This window comes from Aythya marila (genome assembly GCF_965140915.1).
Source record: "Aythya marila genome assembly, chromosome: 15".
In the NCBI taxonomy this organism is placed as follows: Eukaryota; Metazoa; Chordata; class Aves; order Anseriformes; family Anatidae; genus Aythya; species Aythya marila.
The window spans coordinates 11,636,824-11,661,028 of NC_139056.1; the positions used below are offsets into that span (position 1 = coordinate 11,636,824).

Sequence of the window (24,205 nt, forward strand, 5' to 3'; positions counted from 1 at the left end):
AAATTAGTATGCCCTACTATTATGTCTCTTTCAAGCCTAATAAGCAATGTTTTGCAATTAACTTCAACTTGGTCTCCTTATTATCATTATCTATCATCTAGAGCTTTGAGATACACCAACAGTAAATGGCAAAGTTATGGCACCACAGATACGGGTTGCATTTTTTTTTTCAATGATCAGCAAACAGCAGTATTTCAGTGGCATCTTGGTTACTCTTAAGATTTCTAACCCAAATGGAAAATATGTGGAAAGATCAGCTGTTCTTGAAAATATTGCCAGAAAAACACATTCAAGGGATTTTGGCTGAATCGGAACTCAAATCATTTTCCAGAATATGGCCTTGAACCAACTCAAGAGATCAGCCCAGATTTCATGCTTCAGTTTTATATCTTATCAGATATTCACACACGAGTTCATCTCTAAAAGCTACATATACGCACATGTGCAAAAGTGTGAGCATACACACACCGAGTGTGACACTGGGGTGTAGTCAATGGATTTTATTGCTGTACTTGTAAATGTATATAGTCTCACAGAGACATCTCTCCTCATCTGCCATCTATAAGTGTTATATATATGGAGTGAGTGGTTCAAGGTATTATCCACATAAATTTGGAATAGTCAAATTATTTATAAAAAGGCTCAGTAATATCAGATTTTAATTGACAAATGTTGATAAAAATGGAATTTATATTGCCTCTCTAGACTCATGGGCTAATTTTTTTTCTTCTGAAATTGAACAGCTGCCAGAAGAAAATCAGAAATTATAAACTGGAAGAGAGATGTAAGGCAGCATGTCAAGGGCTGGGAGTAGTATAGTAGAAAATGACCAGAATGAAATCCAGGTGGATTTAAGGGAGAAAGGAAGAGCAGCATTGCTGTGAACATCATGAGAATGGAGACAGGAATGGAGACAGAATCCAAGTTGACCAGAAATTATAATCAATAATAGAAATTGGGAACTAAAAATATCTTTGGAGTTAAACCCTGAATTATCAATAAAAAGAACTGCAATATGCTACCAATCATCAAATCTCCAACAGATGAATCTGCAGTAGATGGATTTTGCCAATCAACAGACATAGTAAATGTTGGTGGGTCTTATCTCATATCTCATTTGCATTTTAAAAATGCAAACTGTTATAAATTTGCTTTAATATATTGCTTTTAATTATGCTCTGATTTTTCATGTTTCCATGACTGCAAAGCTGGGTGACCCTACTACCAAGAGGCTGAATCACCAAACAAAGACTTCAAAAATATTAACACAAAAGAACATAAAAAAAAAAGAACAGAAACTTTCAAAAAATTACATTTAGGAAAATACACTTTTTTTAAAGCTCTACACTTGCAAATCTATGCAATGTACTGCTTTAGTATTATACTTCTGCATATTAAATCAAAAAAAATAAGAAAAAGCAGACTCCAATAACAAGAAAACATTAATTCAATCACATTAGGAATATACTGTTTTATGTGAGACTTCCAGTAACTACAATAGGCAGCCAAATTTAAACTGGCCCTAGAATTTTTAAAAACTGACTTTCTGATTGAGTTAGTTTTATAAAAGAGCTATCTAAGACCACAATTTAATTCTCTTCCACCAATATTTTCTGTTGTTTTGCTCGCAGTCCAGAGCTCCTTCATCTAATGTTGCTTTGCAGTCAATTTAATATTGATTAATCCTCCTGCATCTAGTAGCTCCCACTGATGTCCATTGAGCCCTGCTGGACTGTAAGGGCTTGTTTGCATAGATCTAGTTTCAGGATCAGACATTCACTTTGCAATTTTATTAATCAATCACAGTAACAAAGGATATCCAAAAACAGTGTTAAACATAGCTAATGGTTCCCTACCCTTCTTAATAAAAAGCCCAAAGCACAACAGGCAAAGAGCACCTTTTAAGAGTCAACTATTGTTAATATAAATATACTTTACAAAGCTTTCCATCATTTGCTTCTCAGTTATCAAGCCACTGCCATCCAGCCTTTTTCCCGGTCTCTTGCACAGCTTCCTATCAAGCTACAAATCAGATCTCACAGCCAAGGCTCTCCTTTCTCCTAAGACCTAACGCAGTTATATGTCATTAATAAGTATTGATTTACATCCCCAAGGATCTTCCACTTCTGCCTTAATCTCTCATCTGATCCATTTGCAGCATTTAAGTGAGGACTAGATATGCTTTCGAGGGACTGTTCAAGTTCAACAGTGCTTAAAAGAACTTAGGCCATAGTAGCTCCAAGTGGAGTTGGCAATTTATCTTGAATCTAATAACAGCAACAAAATCCATATTACTGCCTGCTACTCCACTTCTGCTGCTTTTCTTTGGTAGGAGGCCCAGCGCATCCAGGTCCTGCCCAAATGGTACCACCGAGCCCCGCTTTGCCTTGGGTAGAGTGCTCACATGATGAGATGGTGAAACGGGTGTCTCAGCAACAAACATTGTGTTTCTTGCCCAAAGGGTTGCAATTCTCTCTCTTACTTCATATTCCACACATTTTCACATGTGTAAAGAGAAAGCAGCTGTGCCATATTTTTAGCTTAACTAGTTGAATTCGGAAGGAAAGCAAAGTATTATTTTGCACTATTGAGCATACTAATGACGCCTTTCCAACCTCATCACCATTCCCATCAAAACTAACATGTTAATTTACATTCTTCATATAGTACCAATTAGGAGCACAGCAGCACGATACCCTTTATGAGAAGCTATCTCACTATAAGAGGCAAAAACATAATGTTCTGATCCTGACCTCGTAATGACATACATAATGAATTACTCCAAAGAATACTGTTTATAAGAAGACTAAAACGTGTTCCTTACATATGCTTTAAAAAACATGTAACTAAAAAGGATGCTAAATAATTTTACTTTGAGATGGTGCCAGTGATGCAGAGTTGATTTTAAAAGGCACTGAAGTTTTATGCAAGGTAATTCTGCAGTACACTGACTATATAACCCTTCAATACTGCAAAGCATGTATGATTTCCATTTGCAAAAAGTGATGGAAGAAACAGTATTATGTTCAATGCTGTTTTCACAATACTATTCTCCTTCAGCTATACCTGTAACTGAATTACATCTTATCTAATTGAAAGCACAAATATGTCAACGAAAACATTAAGTAAATTACACACATCATTTCTAATTATGAATGACAAAAAAGGGGCACAATATCAATTTACCAATTTTCCATACTAAATAACAGCCTGAATTTCATGAAATATCTCGTATAGTCCCATTATCTAGAACTTTCAGCAGTATTTGGCTAAGAAATAAAAGATGCACTGCCTAGATGTACGTTTCTTCTTCAGCTCTAATGGAGGCCACCCAGTGGCCAGGTACAGCAATCAAAATACGTTCTCACCTACAGGTCTTTATACAAGAATCTGTGAACAGAAAAGTGGAAAAACAGTTGCTGTGCATTACTGCTTTAGCTCTGACTTTCTCTTTCAGGCTACCAGGCAGCAGCTGTGCAGCTGCTGTTGGAGGTATGTTCTGCTTCAGAGCAGCACACACACTGCCGATGCTGTATATACAAGATTTGAAGTAGCATTTGCATCATCTGGAGCTGCTCTTTTCCCAGCCTTTTCTCTCTCACAATGCAGCACTTCCACAGAAAGATTTACATCCATATAGCGTTCTGAGGAGTTTTAAAATACATACATATTTTGACAACTTTAAGCTCAGCCAGCTTGAAAATTCAGCTAAAGTGCTTGTAAGATGTACTGTGGGTGCATAATATATCATGTGGGGTTAGCTGAGATAAAGGTTTAATAGCACACTTAAGAAATACCGTAAGATGGGTGCAGAGTAAAATATATATTACTCACCTATGATCTCACTTACGTATGTGTAAATAATATGAAAAGAGACTGAGATATGTGCAGTAATTCCAGTGTAAAACAAGTCTGAGATCAGCCCCAACACCACTGAGTGTTTTTCAACCACAATATACTGCTACAAAAATATTTAAAGTTGGTTGCAGTACACTGCACTAACCAACAGGCAGAAGAGCTACTGTAATAAGTCAGTGTCTATGAGAGATAACATTTTTCTTCTGATAGTTTCTTTCTTTATACAAAACTCTGGCTTGTTAAAGCTGACTTCTGTTTACTCACTGAAATATACGGCTTCATTTTTTTTCCACACACAATAAAAATTTCAAGTAATTTGTATACTTATGGAAATCTAAATTTTCGCCTCAGGGGTTAGGGTTTGGAAGTGTGTTTTTACTGCTTACTTATTTTCTTTGTTACTTTATACTTCTCCTTTTCAATAACCTTGAACACAGTGACCCCAGGTGGCAGATACAACGATGGCTGCTTTCAGAAGCTGAGCCAAACCTTCACGTTTCACCAAGAGGCTGAGAAGTCACGATGCCCTAAACCAAAAGTCCCCATCACCAGTGCAGGACAGCTCAGCCCCTGCTATAGAACTGGGGAGGGTTCACTCCAAGCAGGTCAATAAAAGTCCTTAGGGGACAGAGGAATAGCTCCTGCTAAGGTTTTTGTTTCAGAACCACAGCTCCCCATTCATGTAGCAAGATTTCTCTAACAATGCAGCCCTCAGCTTCGCTTGAATGCTGGAAGAAGTCCAGCAGCACCAACCTCCATGTGGGCTAATTCACGCTGCTGAGCGGCCAGGTAAATTACCCTGCACAAATCCTCAGGCTGTTGAAGCCAGGCAGTTTGCTTTGCCCAAACTTGATTGTTTCGGTAGTTCTGTACTACTAGCTTGCCCTGTAGACATGTACGAAGTTGCTTACAAAAGTGAGACATAGATCCAGATCCAACAAAAAACACTAAGTAGTCTCCAGCTCCTTTTTTTTTTTTTTAATGTATTTTAATAGGACTTGTGCTTTTTAGCACCTTTCTGCAAGCCTCTGCTACCTCACCTCACTGTTCCAAGTACCTCTACAGCTCACTGGTTTTTCTCATTATACTGCCTGGAAAAAGCTTCAGCTGCGTGAAGTTTGCATTCTGTGACCCATAACAGCTTAATGTAAAACAGCACAAATAAAGCATTACCAACGCAAAATGGTAAATTAACAGTAGCCAGGCACACACACAGTAGCTCTTCCATCTTTACAAACCTGTTTTATTTCACAGGTACAATGGACTGGTGAGACATCTCTTCTGTCCTGGTGCAAGGCTCCAGCCACAAGAACAGCCCGCGCGGCTGCAAGGCTCTGCTCAGAGGCTTCACTCCAGGAGAGAAAAGCATGCCTGAGAGTTGATGTAAACAAATTAATTTAAGTGCAAGGGGAGAATTTCAAGCTGCTCACCAAAAAAAAAAAAAAAAGAGCTGCCCAGCAATATTTATTAGATGGTACTTTAATTTGTATCAATTAGCCACCAAATTCATGTACAACATTAATTAACCTCACGTGCGTGATTTTCAGTCTTGAGCCAAAAGAGCTCTGGGAGAGACGAAGCACAGGATATGCCAATGCCTTTCCAGCTAGATTGCTCATCATTTGCTGAAGAGTCCCTTAATGGAGATGGAACTATCCTGCCACTGCCAGAGGGTGTCACCACGGCACTAGGACTAAGCAACCAAACAAATAAAACTGATAAATAAGAAGTGTGGAGAAGCTTACCAGAAATAAACTCTACACAAACTCTGCATGAATTTTGCCTCACTTCACCCATGGGCACAAAGAATGCAGTTAATATGGAGCCTAAAACCAACAAAACTCTGTATTTTCTTTTTCTCACTACATCTCTTGCACTCTAACCTGGTTTATAACACTAAGCATTGGAAGGAAGGAAGAAAGAACCTACCTATTAGAGCTACCTGCAGAATCTCCATTGCTCCCACACAATTTAACCTTGTTTTCCATGAAAGCATCCTTTGAAAATGAAACTATTCTAAATGCACATTGCTCACATTCACAGTAAGTGTATTTGTCAGGCAATTCTTTTAACAGGAAGTTACTGAAAAAATAAAAAATGAAATTTTCTGGCATAATTATATATAGCCTGGGCAATTAAAAATAATCTACATAGAACATATGCAAGTGAAGATCAGATTGAAGTGCTGAATTTGTCTAACATTCTAAGCCAGAAGATGGAGGAAGTCCCAAACCCAAAGAGCACAGTAAATGAAAGCACTTAGAAGCCATCAAAAAGAACCCGCAACATAAGGAAGACCCTAAGGTGCACTGAATTAGTACGCTTATTGTCTTTCTAGTCTAAATGCAATTTACGTATTACCAAAAAATGCTAGGAGTCATACAACCATGAGTCAATATGGTGTAGCATGGCCAAGAAAACTTCACGGTTGTCAAAATCTAAGAAGAGCTCCGTTAGGATGTGCATGGAAGGCACTGGACATAAAAAAGGGTTGTTTCGTAGCCCCTGCTCTGAAGGTGACTCAATAGCAGCATGTGGAATAGGTTTGACAAGGAGAGCATGAAGTCCAAAGATGCCACAACAACTTGCCTAAGCCATTGAGCAGCTTTATTTCAGCAATATTTTTGTACCAAAAGTCAGGTAAACCAACTGATATTGCTGAGGATGGTTTTGATAGTGCTGCAAAACTCTTGTTCACCTGTGAAGGAATCAAACTGTATGTTCCAGTAATAGAATGATTATTTTGTATTCTTGGAAAGAAGTTCCAGTCAAAGCACAGGGTTTAATAAATAAGAAAGAAAACACGATACATGACATGCCACTAAAGAACAGCAAGTAAACTTGGATGAAAGGCTGCTTATGCCAAATCACTATTTTAAACCACATTTCTAATAGCAAAGAAAAATCTGTATTGATGTTGTAACCATGCTGATGAAAGCAGCTGTAAAAGGAACACAGGTCAACTGTGGTGATGAAACTATCAGGAATTGGAATCATGGCACTGCTACAATATTTTAATATAGCAAATCCAGTCTATCATGGTGAAGGTTCAGTTAGCTGTTCTGGGAATTATCGGGATGTCAAAAGGCCAAGGTCTGTTTCTGGATATTAAAAAGTAATTCCCATTTGCCTCACGAAATCATGACGTGTCTCTGTGAGGAAAGGGCTTGGACCAAAGTTTATCTATTGGACAACAAACAGAGGAAAAATGAGCGAGTATTTCAAACGTAGCAGCAAAGTCTTCTTGCTAATCTTCTAAACAATAAATAAAATAAAATTCAGAAAATATGTAAATATATTGCTTTGTTTCTTGTTTCTCCCAATCTTTTTAATCTTTAGACAGCTGACTTCATGATAAATAAATCTCACAAAATATCAGAAAAAAAAAAAAAAAAGTGGAAACCTGAGCTGGAATTTGGCTTAATGACAGCAAACTCAGTCTTTCATTGCAAATTCAAAGAGTGATATCAGGAGGTCTAGCCTTTACATGGGCCTTGTAGTAACTGTAAATACAAAATTATCACGACAGTGAAGTGCTTTCCATTAATGTGAGTTAAAGCTCTACACTGCGCAGTTTATTCTTCTTACCTCAATTATCGCATCTGGAAAATCATTCTATTTATGTCAGCTTTTATTCTAGGATATTCATTCACATAAGTAAAGAATTTTCAAATCCTCTGGGATCAAGATACAAATCCACTTTTCTCATGCTTTTTTATCCACAGACAGAAGAGTGAACTGAATCTGATTCTGCAAACAGTGACGATAATTGCCAATATTCTAGTTAATTTCCAATCTTTTAGTTACCCAAATGGTGCAGGATTAGGACATAAAAGAACAGGGCACAAGAAGATAGGTTATATGTGGTCAGTGAAATAATTTTTGCAAGAAGCCATCACCATGCACTGCTCGTAAATACTTAGGAGTGAGCTTGGCAGACGTGGCTTTTTGGTCAAGAAAACACAATGTTCAGCACTGACACACCAGTCTCCTCGTCTGGTCACATAAGCGCTTTGGACAAAGCAGAAGGCTCAGTGGTACCACTGCTGGATGCTTCACCTTCCCTGTTAGCAGTGAGATCAACCATGATGTGCAGCATGACCAGATGACTGATTAATAGGTGGTAAGGCAGCCACAGCCTTCCTGATGCTATCAACCACAGAATTTCAGGGGCTCCTGAATAGTATCCAATCATTTGTAATTGAACTAGAACAATAGTTTAGAAAGACACCCAACATGTGCCTATTTCAGGCATCCAAAAATCAGTCAGGCCCCAAGCTTGGCTTTCAGGCATACCAAAGTCATATTTTCAAGTGTTTTGTTCACTAGAGATGAGTGCTGACTCTTCATTAACTGAAATAAATTTTCATGTCATCACATTTTGCCATCTCTGAAAAAAAACATGGAATATAATGGAGTACTTCAGAAAGTTCTTTAAGAACTAGCAGCAGCGGAGAGCCAAGCTTGATCTGAAGACTTCATGCAATGGAAAATCTGCCACATGCCGTGCTAATTTAAATTATGGATCCGTTCCCTGCTTACTCAAAAAAGCAAAAACTCAACTTTTCCAGCTTGAATGTGCCCAACTTCAGCCACCAGCTTTTGGATCTCACAAACCTCTGTCTATTAAAGAGACCTTTGCTGTCACCCACCTTTCCCTTTAGACCATGATCATGTCACCTTTCATTCTGCTTTGTTAAACTAAACACGCTCTGCACTTACAGAACTGCAGAGTGCCTTAAAACAGCATCTGATGCCATTTTCTGGATATGTACTACTATTTTCTATTTAATGCACTACATGGAGGACTGCATTATATGCTTCTAGTGCAATTTTTATCTGTCCACAGGCAGGTCTTCATATTGCTTATAAAAACTGAACAAATGTAAAAGAAATCAGAGTTTTTTGTTTTCTTTCTTTAACTCCAGGAAGCAAAAGGCAATTAGAAAACTAAATTTATTTTTATGGCCTTCTTTTAATAGAAAAGTAAAAAGAGAGAAAAGGAATATGATGGTGCCAAAGGGTTAACGCGTTCAGTTTGGGCCAGTCTCAATATCTGACTTAAGCAGCTGACAGTGCATGGTGTGTCAGTCTCTTACAGCTGTTCCAGTTGATTCAAAGACCATCTTTGTTTCTTGACATCTTAGCAACTGTTACTTTTTTCCAAAGACAATGATAGACCAGCTGTTACCTCACAAGATGCAACGTACTTCAGGTCAAAATCTTTAGCAAGGAACTTGTAAAACAAGAACTAAATCATTGTTTGGGTTTGTCAGCCTTTTCTTCATTAGAATAGAGTTCGGAGTCTAACAGTCAAGTAAGTTCCACTTGGTATTTCCATTAAGTGCACTGGAATGACAGAGAAATTTCATCTGTTTGCTAAGCTGAATCTTCTGTTTCTATAAGAAGAAAAAAAAAACCACTGAACGCCTTGGTATTACAGATTATTTTTTGTTCTAAGGTTGGTTTCTGTCTCTCTATTCAGTGTTACTCGGCAGATGTCGTCTTGTAATGGCAATGAACAGGTCGAAATATTCACAATATAAAATGGGGATTTTCAAGAGAACCTTCTAAGAGTTGATAGTTCACTTCCCACTGTATATCAATCAATGTGAATATTTAGTTCCTTTAAGCTCTTTGAACATCCCCTTCTAAATGCATTACTAAGCAACTTAATCATACAGTTGATCCTCCGGTACCGGTGCCGGTAATACTCCCACTTGAAGAAAGGTAGGCTTTCAAAACTGTGGAAGGTTGCAAAATCAGTCGCCTAATGAAGACTTATTAGAGTGGGAGTAACTGCTGACAGGTTACCTACAACCTTTCTGAAAAAAAGAAAAAAAAAAAAAAAAGGAAGCAAAAAAAAAGGAAGCATCGCTTTAAAGAGCTTTGGTTGAAATAAACCATTGTTCTTCCATACACAGAGACAAATTACCGCTCCCAACAAGCTTCCAGCTGCTCTGATGCGAAGGATAAAGACTTGCTGAGAAGAGTGGTATTTTTTTATTCAACCTTTGTGTTTAATTCTGGAAAGCCTTAGCATTGAGTAATGCATTTTCAGAACGGCTGCCAGCTAATTGTTGTGTAAAGAAGCCCACAAAGGCACAGTCACATATACTGCAGTGGTAGAAAGATTTTACAAGGCCTGTTAAATTCAGCAGTCTTAATTTTTCTGTTTTACGTATACAGATACAGTATTTTTTTCATAAGCATACGTGAATACTATTCGTCTTGGGCCATTTTTTCTAGGTTTAAAAGGACTTAGGTAAATTAATTCTCTGCTTTAAATCTGTTTTTCAGAATTGGTGACATACTGCCCATATGTAAACCACTACTCTATGCAGAATTAAAAATAACTGCCATTAGGAATGGCGCCACTAGTATTTGTGATGAAGAATATAAACTGTCTAACAAAACACTGAGGGTGAATCACAACCTCTAAAAAGCTATGAACTGACAGTATTTGTTTCTAAAGATAAAAATATCCATAAATACCAAATGTGTGTGCTTTTAGTTATGTTTAAGAGAATAACCTATCTACCAGGCCAAAAACTGACATCACAAAAATGATTCTGTAGTACAAAATCTGAATGCTGTCACGCTGCTGTAGAGGGATTGATAGTAAAGCAGATACAATCTCCTGATGACTGCTGAGCAGAACTTTGCATAACTAATTTAAAGAGTGCTGCCTGCAGGCACCACAATGGTAATTAAAGACAATAATTCTTGGGTAAATGAGATGGATGCACTGGAAAATAAAGTCAGTGTTAAATTCACAGCTAATCCTTGAATGGAGAATTGGATCATTTATTTTCCAAGTGGCTGGGCAATTCTACCTGGTTTCATTTCCATCACTACTGCCAGACGACTCTTGTCTCCAAAATCCATAACTTCTAGTTTAAGTAGTATTCCTCATTGGCAAGCTCCAATTCAGCAAGACTGAATCTGCTTCAATTTAAATACATGAATAGTTCCTTTGACATCCACAGCAAGTCAATGAACAATCACATTTACACTTAAGCATGCTCTTTTGAAAAGCATGCTGAATCAAGCCATAAACAAGGCATAAAAGACACAAAGGAAGGCTGGATTGCCAGACAGTTTACCTGGAAAATATCTTGGTATTATCCATAGAAGGAAACCTTTTGTTTAGTATGCTTTGGTTCATTTGACAGATACTTTTCTTCTTTGTGGTTATTTACAAGCAGAATTCAAAAAACAGGCTAATCATCAAATACGACTAAACATCAGAAAAAAATCTCTCACAGACTGCTTGTGCACCAGTCTCCTCAGTACCAAACCTGTAGCACATACATATAGTTTGTGTATTCACACACTCTGCCCCCATACTACCACAGTCTGCTGACCATCTCCTAGAGTTCCAGCACAGATGGGACATTCACGCCTCTGCAAACCTTCATGGGATGCAGCCCACCCCTGCACAGGGTGGATGGGATGATGCAGTCATCCTCTCCCTGTTGCTGCTTTCAAAAAGGAGGAGGAAGAAACTCCTCCGACAGTTTGGTCACATAAAAAAAATGAACATCATACAAGGAAGCCATGTTACTGACTCAAAAAAGCCCTCTGCCCCTAGCTCTGCAATTTCTCTCACATCTCTTATTCTTTCCATCTCTCACCTTCTGAGTGGCTTACCTCTACATTTTGAGCATTCTTGGCAAGGAACAATTGCTCATTATAGAGGTATTCACACCACCTATTTCAATAATCTGATTTTGTCCAGTGACTACTAAAGGACCTCAAGGTGTGTTTTTTCCATCTCTTAATTTGATCTCAGTCACTGCTGCTGCCAAAAGGGAGATCCTGCCCTGCCCTCTTCCCTCAGCTGCACGTTTCCACTGCCTCCCTTAGGCAAGCTGAAGGATTTCTGCAGCCAGGTAGAGGGTGGAAGGAACTGATCTGACTTGAAAACTATCCCTACAAGGGGAGGGTGGGGACACCACTCTTCAGAGAGCTGAGCTGGCTACCTGTGGCTGCACAAGTGCTAACGCCAGCACAAGAACAGCAAAAGCAATGAGTAGCCAAGTCTTGCGCTTACTGCGTTACTTCCTCCTTTGGTAGCAGCTCCGAGTTGGTTTGGGTTAAATCAATTGTGAAACCATACCCTGAGGCTCCCAGCTTAGGTATTTTTGAGCAGTAGCCAACTTAGATGCCTACAGCAGGCAGAGTAAGTATCCTCCCTAAACATCCACGTGGTTTTAGCACAACATGGACTCCTGGAGCTACAGAAATAATAAAGCAGTTTCATGGGAATGGAAGTTTTCTTGCACTGTTCCGCAGACTGTGTGCAATATATGAAGAAGCACAGGCAGAAGCTAGATCTGTGTTTGTTTTTTAACAAAGGAGTTAAGTTACAAATGCAATGAAAATACAGGATGTGTAATGAATACGTCATAGCTGTGGCATCCTGTTTCTAAAATATCTTGCTCCTGAATGGTGCCGTCTTAGGTTTCTTCCACATATATGAAACTTTCCAGCTGGCCTGCAGCCAGTGCTTTAGTAAAACATGGTGTTATGCAGAAGTGAATAAAGCTTATAGTAGTAATAATGTCCTTGAAATTAACTAATCACCAGAAGTTTCAAAAATATTTTAATATCAAATCAACAGGACAACAACTAAAATTCACCTGTTAGCTAAAGTAAACCACTTTTCTCCATTTTAGATTATGCCTACGCTGAAAAAGTCCCCAAAAGTCATTAATGACCTGGATGACATAGGTTGTGTTTTCTGAATTTGAAGACCATACCTAGCTGTAAAGGAGCTACAGGCAGTTAGAAACAAATAAAGACACAATTGCCAAGTATTATGTTTGGGTAGAAATAACCAACAGTCCAAACACATGGTGAAGACTCACTGCCAAGGTAGCATTTATGCAGAAAAGGATTCAATGATTCCAAGGATCACATGCTAAGTGGAAATCAACAATCTCCTGTTGCTGTGAAAAATACAAAGAAACACGAAAGATGTGGACCAACTGAAGAAACCTGAGGGGAACAAAAATGGTCAGTGGTCTGAGGAACCTGGTCTGCCAAGAAAGATGGGGAGAATTAGATTGAATAGAAAAAACAAAAGATGTGAGAAGAAACAATAACCCTTCAAATACATTTAAAAATGAGAAGAGAAAAAAAAAAAAAAGATATAAACACGGAATACACAAACATCTCTACTACTGAGGATCTAGGCACGACAAAAACAGAGCTAAGAGACTTCTCCCATCCAAACACAGGACATACTAAATTATGTTCAAAGAAATTGCCTAACCAGTCTTAACAATCACAGGCTCTACAATCTAAGTGTCCTTACCACTAGAAATTATTACCACATGTCTAGTTTACATCCATCTTGTACAATTTAAGCCTAATTCTGATGTTTTGTCTTCAGGAGACAGACACGTTACTCATTTCCGCTTTGAGGCTGCCCATTATACATTTTCAGAATGTTACTGTATCTCAGTGCTGAGGAAATCTTAATTTTGAAGGACTTTAATGTCCTTCAAATAGTGTATGTTTACGCCCAGTATCTCTCTATAGGAGCCAACTTGGGCCCCAATCACGGCTTACAAAACTGCCTGAATTGGAGACAACTTCGTTAAAAAACTTGTAAGGAGGTCACAGAATATCTTTCTGAAAGGCTAACAGCCAGATGATGGTATCTACAATACCTGTGTCCAATTCTATCTATAGTATCACAGTAGTGTCTTCCCGCCACAAAGTTTGAAAGAGTGCTGGGAAAAAAGTAAGAATTTTTACTTTGAGAAAACTCTCGATTGATTTAAATACCAAACAAAAGTGCCAATTTTCATGTTATGTGTTGGCTCTGATGAGCATAGAAAATAAAAAAAAAGCCCTTTATCCTCACATCTTTGACATGCAGGCAACACGCAAGCAATGAAACACTGTGTATTGCTGTAATAAATACAGCCATTTTGTCTATCATTTAGTTTACTTGTTGCTTTTCTGTGCCTTTGTAAGAGCTCGATATTTTAGCAAAAGTATTAAATAAATTTTTCTAACTTTTGTTTCCAAAGTACTTTCACACCAATATACTGTTCAAACAAACCAATTTATTATTAATCCAAGTAATAAATTACACAGAAATATTCTGAAAGCTGTTACAGCCATCACAGCTGCTTATACAGAAGCAATAAAGAATAGAATGCTTGTAAAACTTATGCTATCAGCAAAAACTCTAGAAGTGGAGTCTGGAAGTGCACATTAAATAGCTATCTACACCCTCTGCTCCTTCATGAAAAAGTTTTACATAGCCTTAACATATTAATTTTGCATAGCATTTACATAAATACATAGTGAACATTTACCCATTCCACTACTTAATGCGGTGAAGAGTCCACCACACTTCTGAACATGGACTGAAACGCACAGCTCATGATTCACAGCGGAGCAGGCACTGGTGACATCCTGGCACCAAGATGACGTGCCTGCTGATCTCAGTCCTGCTCTCTCATTCACTGGTTATGCTGCAGTTACATCTCCTTCTCCTCCTTGACTATCGTCAGCTTTGGGTCCAACTTGCATTCCCACAGCAGGTTTCCTCCAAACCTTCTCATTGTCCCCTTCAGGCCAGAGTCCTCAGTGGCTGCCCCAGTCCAGCAGAGACTGAACAACCTGTCAATGAAATGATGAGATGAAATATTTTTTATTTTTATCCACAGAAGGAAAATGAACAATCTCTTCCTTCTTTTTCCCCCTTTACTATACAACGTCATAGCAAAACCAAGGGTGTGTACTTCTATTGCAGCATTACATGCTGAACCAATAAAAATTCTTGCAAGCTACACTGCTAGGTTAAAAGAGATTAGGACAATCAAACTAGCCCCTTGTCACCAGTTCTGACTTTATACACCATTTCACAATGAGGAAGCCTTAGAGGATGTTAATCTGCTGGAAATCCAAGAGTGGGAAAGAAAATAAATTGCTGCCAAGCTATGGGTGTAATTTTATCTTCGCATAGATATAAATCATTCATTGCCTGCTGAGTGAACAAAAACTACTAAGTAGAGAGGGCATCAATACAACGCACCCTGCCTTGCTGATTTGTCCCATATGCAAAATTCTCAAGTGCCACATACCAAAAGAAGGGGGAAAGTTTATGCAAACTCTAACGACCTTCAGAATTAGGCCTGTTAGGAGCATAGTTGGACCTGAACCATGAGATCATGTTGGAGCTAGGAGGAATAAGGTCAGTAAGGAGCCTTTTCACTTTATTCAGCCATCAGAACCAACAGCATAGGTCACCTAACATAACTTCCTACCAGCATTCTGGAGGGAGACTACAAAGATAACAGAAGAAAATATTTCAAAAAGTGCATCTAAGTGTAATTTAATTTTTAAGTTCTTTTTATTAAGCACAAATGCCATAAGCAAGGATTGGTAGTGTTTTATTAAATAATTTTTACTGTGACTTTGTCTAGGGCACAACAGAGAAACAAGATGGCTTCTGCTCCCAACTGAAGTTAAAGACAAATCATGGCAAAGAACATTATCTATATAAACTAAATTTATGGTTATAATGCAAAAATACCTCACAGTTAATATTGTCATTTCACTTTTCCCCAGTAAAAATCAAAAGAGGGTGAATGCATCTTACCTGGCTATAGGTCCAAATCCACCGACGTTCTCTCTCAAAGCTCTCAAGGCTGTTCATCCTTGAATAGGCTGCCGAGCAGTTCCTGGATCTTCTGGGTGCACAGCACTGTCTTCTGCATCAAAAGTTGTTCTGTGCTGCTAGGAACACCTCCAGAGCCGTCACACAAGAATCAGTTATGAAGCACTGTGCATATGTATTTGAGGCTTCAGGGGGCACCAAATCAGGACCAGACAGGCACCAAGTTGCTGATCTTGCAGTGGTCATAACTAGCAGGTTGTTAGAGTGCTCTCTGCCTTGGAAAACTTGGTGGTCAGCTCCATAGCTTCTGCATGATGTTTGTGCATCAGTATGAACTATGCTTTTCCAAAAACATCTTGCTGGACTCACATCTGAGCTTAAGTAATATGCTTCATTGCCCACCTAATAAAACTCTCTTCCAAGAGTTTTGGGGTGGAGTCACGAAGGAAGCGGAGTATGGAAGAAACACAGAATGAAGGGCAAAACCCCCATGTGAACAGAAGCCAGCCAATATGCCATCATATGGGGTGGGGGAAAGGAGGAGAGAGCAGAGTTAAAGCACGTGTGCCTAGGGACCTGCAGGATGATATAAGAGCACTATGAAAAATCCACGCTCAACTGCCAGCTGTTAAATACATCCTAACTGCAAAGCAGACACACCAAAGTCTGAAAAAAGTGAAAGGGCCAAGGTTTGCCAAACATCCCAATGAAAAAAAAGGAAACCAAATCAAAGCACATATACAAACCCAGACACGAGGCTGCTCCTAAAAGACTGTAACCGAGTTTGGGCTAATAACTAGCCAAAACACAAGCATAAGCCCACAGTGTAAGCACACCAATACATACCCATGTACTCTCTGCAACTCACTAAGCTGTCCAGTTCATAATTAAGCTTATCAACCCCAAGGCATCCCTGTTTTCCCACAGGTCTTCAACGGTTATCCTCTGCTGGTAAGTATTTCACAGAGATTTTTAATATAGTATGGCACTTGTGTTGGGTGTGAAATACTCTAATAAAAAATCAAAACCAAACTATACCTATTAAAACACAGTAAGGGACTTTGTGAAGCCCCGATGTTGCTTTAACTTTTTACAGTTAGCTTCTTACCAATTCTAAAAAATAAAAATAAAATAAAATAAAAAATGTGATACATCCATGTGAATTTGAAGTTTTGCTGTTAGCGAGCACGTAACAGACCAGTCCCAGACAAAGAAGGACACACATAAAATATCCATCAGGTGCACGTGTGTAAATGCAATTAAAAAGCCACACATTCCTGATTTTGCAGATGAGAAAAAGAGCTTCCTTAGAGTTAAAAACACATTTCCACTTACAATAATGGGCATTTCACCACTGACTTGGAAAGAACAAAGGACGTTAACTCAAGTTTTATCAAGATTTTACTGAAGTCAGGGATAAATCCCAAGAGAAACCAGTTGACTGCCACATCACTTTTCACAGCTGCACTGTTCTTTATATTATTAGCTACTCTTGAACCACACATTTTGACAAGAGTTACTGATAAACTATCTCCGTCACTTTTAGTATTGATGCAGTTACAGTTTCTCATTTATTGCACTTTTCAGTATAATTTTACACCAGAGAGCATGTGCATGTGTGTATACATGTGTGTGATAGATAGCAAACCTTTTTTAAGCATGGCATATAAAAAAATGCTATCTAAAATAAAACCATGAATGTAAACCTGAACAAAATTATTTGAAACACCAGTCCATCCTTCCTCCACCTGAAGACCTCCCAAATCTTGGAGAATGGTCAACCACAAAATTAAATGAAACAATGATACTGTCTTCAGTGTAGAAAGCACTGAAGAAAATAAACACCACCACTGCAGCACAAAAAATCAAATATCTTCATCTAGTTTTCCAGCATTCCAAGAGGACAGAACCCCAGCCGAAGTCATATGCTATATACTTTAGGGAACTACCTATCTGCATCAACCAGAGGCAAACTGGAAGTGACAGCAGTGATATACTGCAACTTGCTGACTCCTCCACACTTGACAAGCAAACACAGATAAGAACAATGGCATGACTTCAAGAATATGCTCACTAAAATACAAAGAAAGGACAATTTATTTGTTCATCACAATCCTGTCCACAAAAGCAGGGTGCACTGTCTTTCTGTGACTTCATTTTTCCTCCAACATGAGCAATACCTCGTTATGCTTGTCATGAGGCCTGAATGTGGCACCTGAGCAAGGCAGATGATATACAGCTGAATACACCCTAGTGCAAAATCCAGAAACCAAGAAGATTCTAAAGCTTTTGACAGCAGAGGCAGTACACACCTGGTAAAGCCGTAGTTTGAGGACTGCAAGAACAGGCAGTCTATGACCCTTCTGCAGCACACACGGGAGTAACACTGTGAACATCTCTTCCCTCCTACCACGTATCTACAACAGGATAATCTGGCTGACACAAATAAACACTGGGAATGGTTTGGAGACACCATAACCATGATGTACAATCAACAAGGTGCAGGACAGAGCATTTTTCCCTCCATCTTTCCCTCTCACACCTACTTAAGATAACATTTTACCAAAATGTGCCTTTTCTAATCAGAAAACCCACCCCTCCAGTGCTTGTCATGGTAGCATGCAGATGGTATAATTAGGATTTTCAGCAGTTCTGTTCAGGAATTCTCTGTTGTGGGTAAAAAAAGCTTGAAGAAATGTGCAGTTAGTCCTCTTCTAATTACTCCAGAAATCTGCATGCTAATGTGGTATCATAATAATTAGGATTGCAAAGTAATTAAACTGTGTAAATGGCTGCAAGAGGGAGCAAAATTTGCACACTTGAGAGCGTGCTTTGATTGAAAGTGTACGAGTATCCCATTGAAGGACTGTATTGCTTGATGTACTGCCAGTAATAAAAACGTCAATGCAGACAGAATCTTTGTCCTTTCTCACCACAGGCACAGCTGATTTTAAAATATTAAGCATGTCTGAATGGATTTGAATCTGTCCCTCCTTCGTGGGAGGGAGCATGTCTAGTATAACTCTAACACATCACTGAGTAGTTCTGATCCCTGAGTAGCTTTCTCAGCTAAAATTTAACACAATTTCTTGTCTTCAGGTCAAGCTACAGAATCCTTAGAATCATAAAGCACCTCATACCTTCGTTCATTGTCATCAAGATGAGCAAAGAGCACGTTCTTGGAGATGGCCTTTGCAAGAGCAGTCATAGTCTTATAGTCCTTTGGAATAACCTGTAGGAGAAAAGGAGGAAGGGTAGGTTGTATTTCTTCATAGATCTTGAAATCTATAGAAAATTCCATTATTCAAGATAACGGATGCAGTTTGATTTCAACCACAGGCAGATTTTAGCTATAATATAAAGTCACTAAGAAAGTAAGAAATTACAGTTTTTATAACATGAGGACAACTGAAAAACAAATACAAGGTCTGGGATAAGAAGCTCTGGACCAAATTGCAGTCATGATCTCTTGCTATATTACAAACACCCTAGCTGTTCAGCTTACTACTGAAAAGTCCAGAGTAGATAACCAAAATCACTAACACATTCATCTCCAGCTTTTCTGGCTGATAATAGAATAGTATTGACTGGTCTTTCTCAGTCACAACCTGCAGCAATGCAGAGACCACAAAGCAGAGACCTACATGCAGGTGGGTCTGGTGGGACAGGGACACAGAAAACACAGGAAAGATCCTTCAGATGTCCCAGCAATCAGGCATCTGAGCAAATTGAAATACCTGGAACTATCACTTGATCGTGACTTTTATCACTTTTCTAAGTAATCATTGAATTTTCTCTTCAAGCAGATAATCTACTTTGCAACAAGGTTCCTTTTCTGTTAGTTGGTAAACTACATGTTCTGTCAGATGTGTTGACTGCTTTCTCTGGTTTCAGGAATGAAGCAATGAAATAACCCTCTGTAGAGAACTTTCTTTGTGCTCCCCAGGATGGAACCATGCCAGATGTTTGCTCAAATCACACAGTTAAATCTCCTTTGATTTTGTCTCAAGTGACATAACTCATTGCACTGCCTTTAGCACTACTCATCCTATAGCTCACCCCTTCAAGGGATCCTTTAAGTTGACTTACGACCCAGATGTGTTTCTATCCAACACCTGAATTCAAGCCAGTGATTCTTCCAGGCTACTATGTAAAAATCCATCTGTTTGCAATAGTTTAATACAACCCTTGCCTTGCTTTTTACACTTTTAAATGTTTCATAATTTGTTCTTTCAGTGTCCCCCTTTCTTTCTCTGCTCCAGAAACCTCAACCGCAAACACACAGCCATGGGATTCATCTGCTTATGGCAGAAGACAAAGCACTGACACAAAACCTCTCAGAGCTAGTTCTATATTCATTGCAGCATCTACAGCCTGACAGGAAACTATCCCCTAAATTACTATTATTTTTTAACCTCAGTCAGCTAATTCTAGGAAATTAAAATCACAACAGCCCTTGCCACAGAACACACAGAATATGATCTGCATTGCTTCTTCTGGCTCTAGACCGATTACTGGCTACTAATCCTACTGTTGGGGCTTACTGGCATCACTGCTGAAAAAGGAAGAAAATAAAGAAAACTTCAGGTTCCATTAGAAACATAAATTACTCGGGGGTGTGACCTGAGTGTGGGAAGGAATATTTCCTTCGATTTTCAGAAGAGTCATGTGGAGCCCATATTAAACAGAGACAAATGTTACCCTTTCTTGGAAGTTTTTAAGGAGGATATTACAGACTGTACAAAAAGAAAAAAGTTTGAAAGTGGCTTTTAAAGCATCATGCAAGATTTAACAGTGCAGTGCATTAATACTTGGACCACAGTGTTGTTAAAACATAGCAGGTACTTGCAAGCACTATTTAACTCCCACAAGAATACTCTTCCATAATTGTAAGGATGAAAAGCTTTCCTAATTCTTTATTTCCTGGGACAGAAAATCCCAGGGTAGCCTGCAAACTTGTATCATACGTGGATGACAGAAGCACAGCTGACTGCAAATGTAAGAAGTGTTCTGCCAAAAAACAGTGACCGACAAAATGTATTCTCATAAAGTAAAAGCTCTTCGGGTTAAATTTACTCCAGGCATGCATGAATGCACATTAGTAGAATCTGTCCACCTTATGAAACACATTTTTAGCCTAGCTCCTTAAATAAATATGACATTTTTTGTTATATTGCCTGTCATTTAATAAATTCTGAAAGCTTTGACCAGTTTCAAACAATTTTGCAGAGTTATTAAGAGGTATCAATGATATGAACTAGCTAGTCGCTTTCATGAAAAAGGCAGTTAAGGAAGAGAAATCTAGAGGAAGGAAAGGCCACAGCGTGTAATCAACATTTATTTAACAGTAGAGAATCCATACAGAAAAGTGCTACAGAAAAGCAGGATTTGCAGGTTTTACTGCTTATGGGATTTCTGTTTTGGAGAGATCTGTGTCCTGGGAGCAATTTGTGCAACTAAGCCAGGTTTAGAACATTATATTATGCACCTTTCTATGGCAGTGATCGTAAGTTGACACAGACGGTTTATTTTTAAAAGGAAACGGATTCTCAAACTTCTACTATAGCGAAACATGAGCTTAGCTCTCTTTTACATTATACATCAAGCTTTTTAGAAGTTCAGCCTCCAAAAGCAAGGCCAGCATGGCTACACAGACACAGTGAATGCACAGCTACTCTGAAACTTGCTGGAAAGCATCCCATGGGAGATACTGGCCAATGATTTTCTAAAGCCAAAAATTAGTAGCATTCAAATAGAACAAATGCAACCTACCCAAACAAAATATCCATTTGAAAGGACCTATTAAATAGTGCTAGGTTTCCATATTCTGAATGGCTTACAGATACTTTACATATTACTTCTAAGAGGACCTGATTTTCATGTGAATAACTGAGGAGTGGACCTGAAAACTACTGTCAGGTAAAGGCTTTGACAATGTCAGACCCTCACCTGTGTTGTGGTATCTATTTCTGCCAATGACATACATAGACAAGACCCAAAGTGAACTATTCAATTAACAGCCACAAGTTCTAGGCAAATTGTTCCTCTCTCAGCAGTTCCCTCATGTCTCTCTTATATTCTAAGATCTTATTTCAGTAATATTCCTTTTACTGCATTATTCTAACTCCTGCTACATCTATTTAATTTGCAATCATAATTTCTTCGAAGACAGTGGACACAAAATAGCCCAATATAGTCAGCAGACGTCTGAAAACCATCGGGTTACGCAGTACCCAATGAACACAGAAACCATGTGGCTGGTATGATCTAGGGAACCTACATGACCTAGGTTAGGAGAAAACTTGAGCTAGACATGACTCTGGGGAAAAAAGGAGGAAATGCAGCAATAGAAAGGGCCACTTTCCAAAACTATGAAGTTCTGCCAAAACTCTGAAACTGAAGAATTCTGTTAACAGCAAGAAAATGGCTGAGAATTACCCACTCCATTAAAGAGGGAAACATTAACAGCACACCTCAAAAAGGGAAAGAATATAAAATAGTGAAGCAAAATTAATGGGGAAAATACGTAGTCAAGGAGGCAGCAAATGAGCTGAGAAGACGGTTGAGCCCATGGCATGGACATGCTGACATGCGGACACCACACTACAGACTGATCCACGATTCCAAGCTCTATAAATTATTAGTAAAATGTGATTTATTTGATTGTCTTGTAAATTTCTGAGTTAGACAGATGGCAATACCTTACCTTTCTAACGTAAGAAACAGCATCTTCCTCCGTGTAGACCTCTGCGCTGACCCCTCCTCTCCTGCGTCGGGCTTTTACCACTGGGTTGGGAGGAGGAGGGGAAATCTCGTCGTCATGAGAATCAGACTGGGAACTGGACTTCTGCCGAGCCAATATTTGTTTGCATTCTTCCTGCAAAGCAAAAAGAGACAAATGAAGCAGCTCTTATGTATGTAAGACTCGATACACTCTTCTGCTACAACTCTCAGCAACCACTTCATTTTTACGTTTATACATTTGTCAATTTAAACACGTGCACTGGTCAAAGAAAATTAAAAATTTAATATGAGCAGCAGGAAGGACTGACACTAACTACTATACGGGTATCATCAATACTTGACCTGTCCAACTCTTGCACACATAATGGAAACCAATGTACTATAAGCTGCAGACATTTCATTGCTGCTACTCCTGGATGAGAAAGAAAAAGAACAAACCTCTTTTGCTTACTCTCCAACATCACAGCTGTTATTTTCTTAGTTGTCTTGTACATATCTTGGTCTCTTGCAAATAGAACATACCAGAAGTCACATGTCGATATATTAGTTATGTTTCTTCATCTTGCTCTGTTTTGCAGGCTTACTATCACCAGAAAGAACAAAGATGCTCCCTACTAGAGAATTTCTGCCATATAAGAGATTTACAACCAATGGTATTACTTCCAAGAAAAAAAAATAAAAATCCAAGGTAGGCTCCAGAGGACTACAAAAAATGACAGCTGGCTTAGCATCAGCTGGCCAATAGGGAGGTTATTCTCCAAATTCCACATTCATGGAACAGAGTTAAATATGAAGGGGAAATCCTTGGAGAGATAGTAACAAGAGCAGGAAACAGTACACAAGATCTTCAAGATGGGATGTGAGAGTTGCAAGATGCTGTCAACTCATACACTGAGTTACCTGATTTCCGAAGAACTGGGACAAACAAGATTACCTGTAATTGTAATATTTTCAGACACAAAATCATTAAGTTTTATGTTAAAAAAAAAAAAAAAAAAAAGCTACAATTGAGCAGAACTGCTGGTTCTACACACACATGGCTACTGCACCTAGAAGTTTGTGTCAGAGCCCCATCTCCTGTTCTTCCGCTTCCTGCTGCCTCTTCGGTGCCTGCTCCACTTGCTCCTTCTAGCCTTCTCTGACCTTGACAAGGCAGGGGGGGAATGGAAGCGGGACAGACCATGCGTTCAGCCTTCAGCTTGTCCCATAAAGGAAACTGAAGTGTTTGTGCAGCAGGGAGACATGAGCGTTGTCAGGAGGCACACTGACTTGCACAGCAGTATTCCAGTAATTTATTTGCTGTCATCTACTCTATTGTCACATGCATTAGATGCACTCTGATAGCGTTATGCTGATCGATGTATACACAGTCAGCTATCAGCACACTACTCACTGAATGACTCTAGTATTTTTGAGAGCATTTGTATTAGCAGAGTTGCAGGCTACACAAAAGAAAAACAAAAATATATCAATGCTGAGGCTCCTGCACGCCCAATAAAATCAACTTCCCTTTGAGAGAGATACCAGAACCCGGCCTCTGTCTTATACAACTAATTACCAAAGAGACTGAAGAATTACAGCTAGTAAAAGGAGGCAGTGGAGGAGGAAGGATCTGGGAGTAGCAGCGCTAGACATGTGGCCAATTACCAACATAGCCAGTTGGTCTTACTGACACAGGAAATGAGTTAGAGTTAACTCATCAGGTATGACACTAGAAGAGTGGTACAGAAAATTGGCAAAAGTTCACAGTTTTAAAGCTTGCAAGAAAAACAGATGATTAATATATGTTTTGCCACCGATGTTTACAAATGTCTGACAAATCCAGTCATGCCACTTGTCTTTTCTGGTTTTGTTCCAGTTTCTTTCTTCACCATCACTGACATTGCCCCTGTTATTAACTTAAGGAGCCTTTCACACTGATCTGCAATGTATTATTGAGAGTTGAAATAAATAACAAAA

The 24,205-nt window shown here is 38.8% G+C and overlaps 1 protein-coding gene across 3 annotated transcripts in view; it reads right to left on the reverse strand.

The window, feature by feature from the left end:
- Positions 1-24,205, reverse strand: part of PRKAR1B (protein kinase cAMP-dependent type I regulatory subunit beta) — a 99,699-nt gene that overhangs the window by 62,549 nt on the left and 12,945 nt on the right. For all 3 annotated transcript variants that reach the window (XM_082772253.1, XM_082772254.1, XM_082772255.1), the window contains exons 3-4: positions 22,209-22,379; positions 18,643-18,734 (exon numbers count right to left, since the gene is read on the reverse strand). In XM_082772253.1, coding sequence (XP_082628379.1) covers positions 18,643-18,734; positions 22,209-22,379 — 263 coding nt within the window. The remainder of the gene's footprint in view (positions 1-18,642; positions 18,735-22,208; positions 22,380-24,205) is intronic.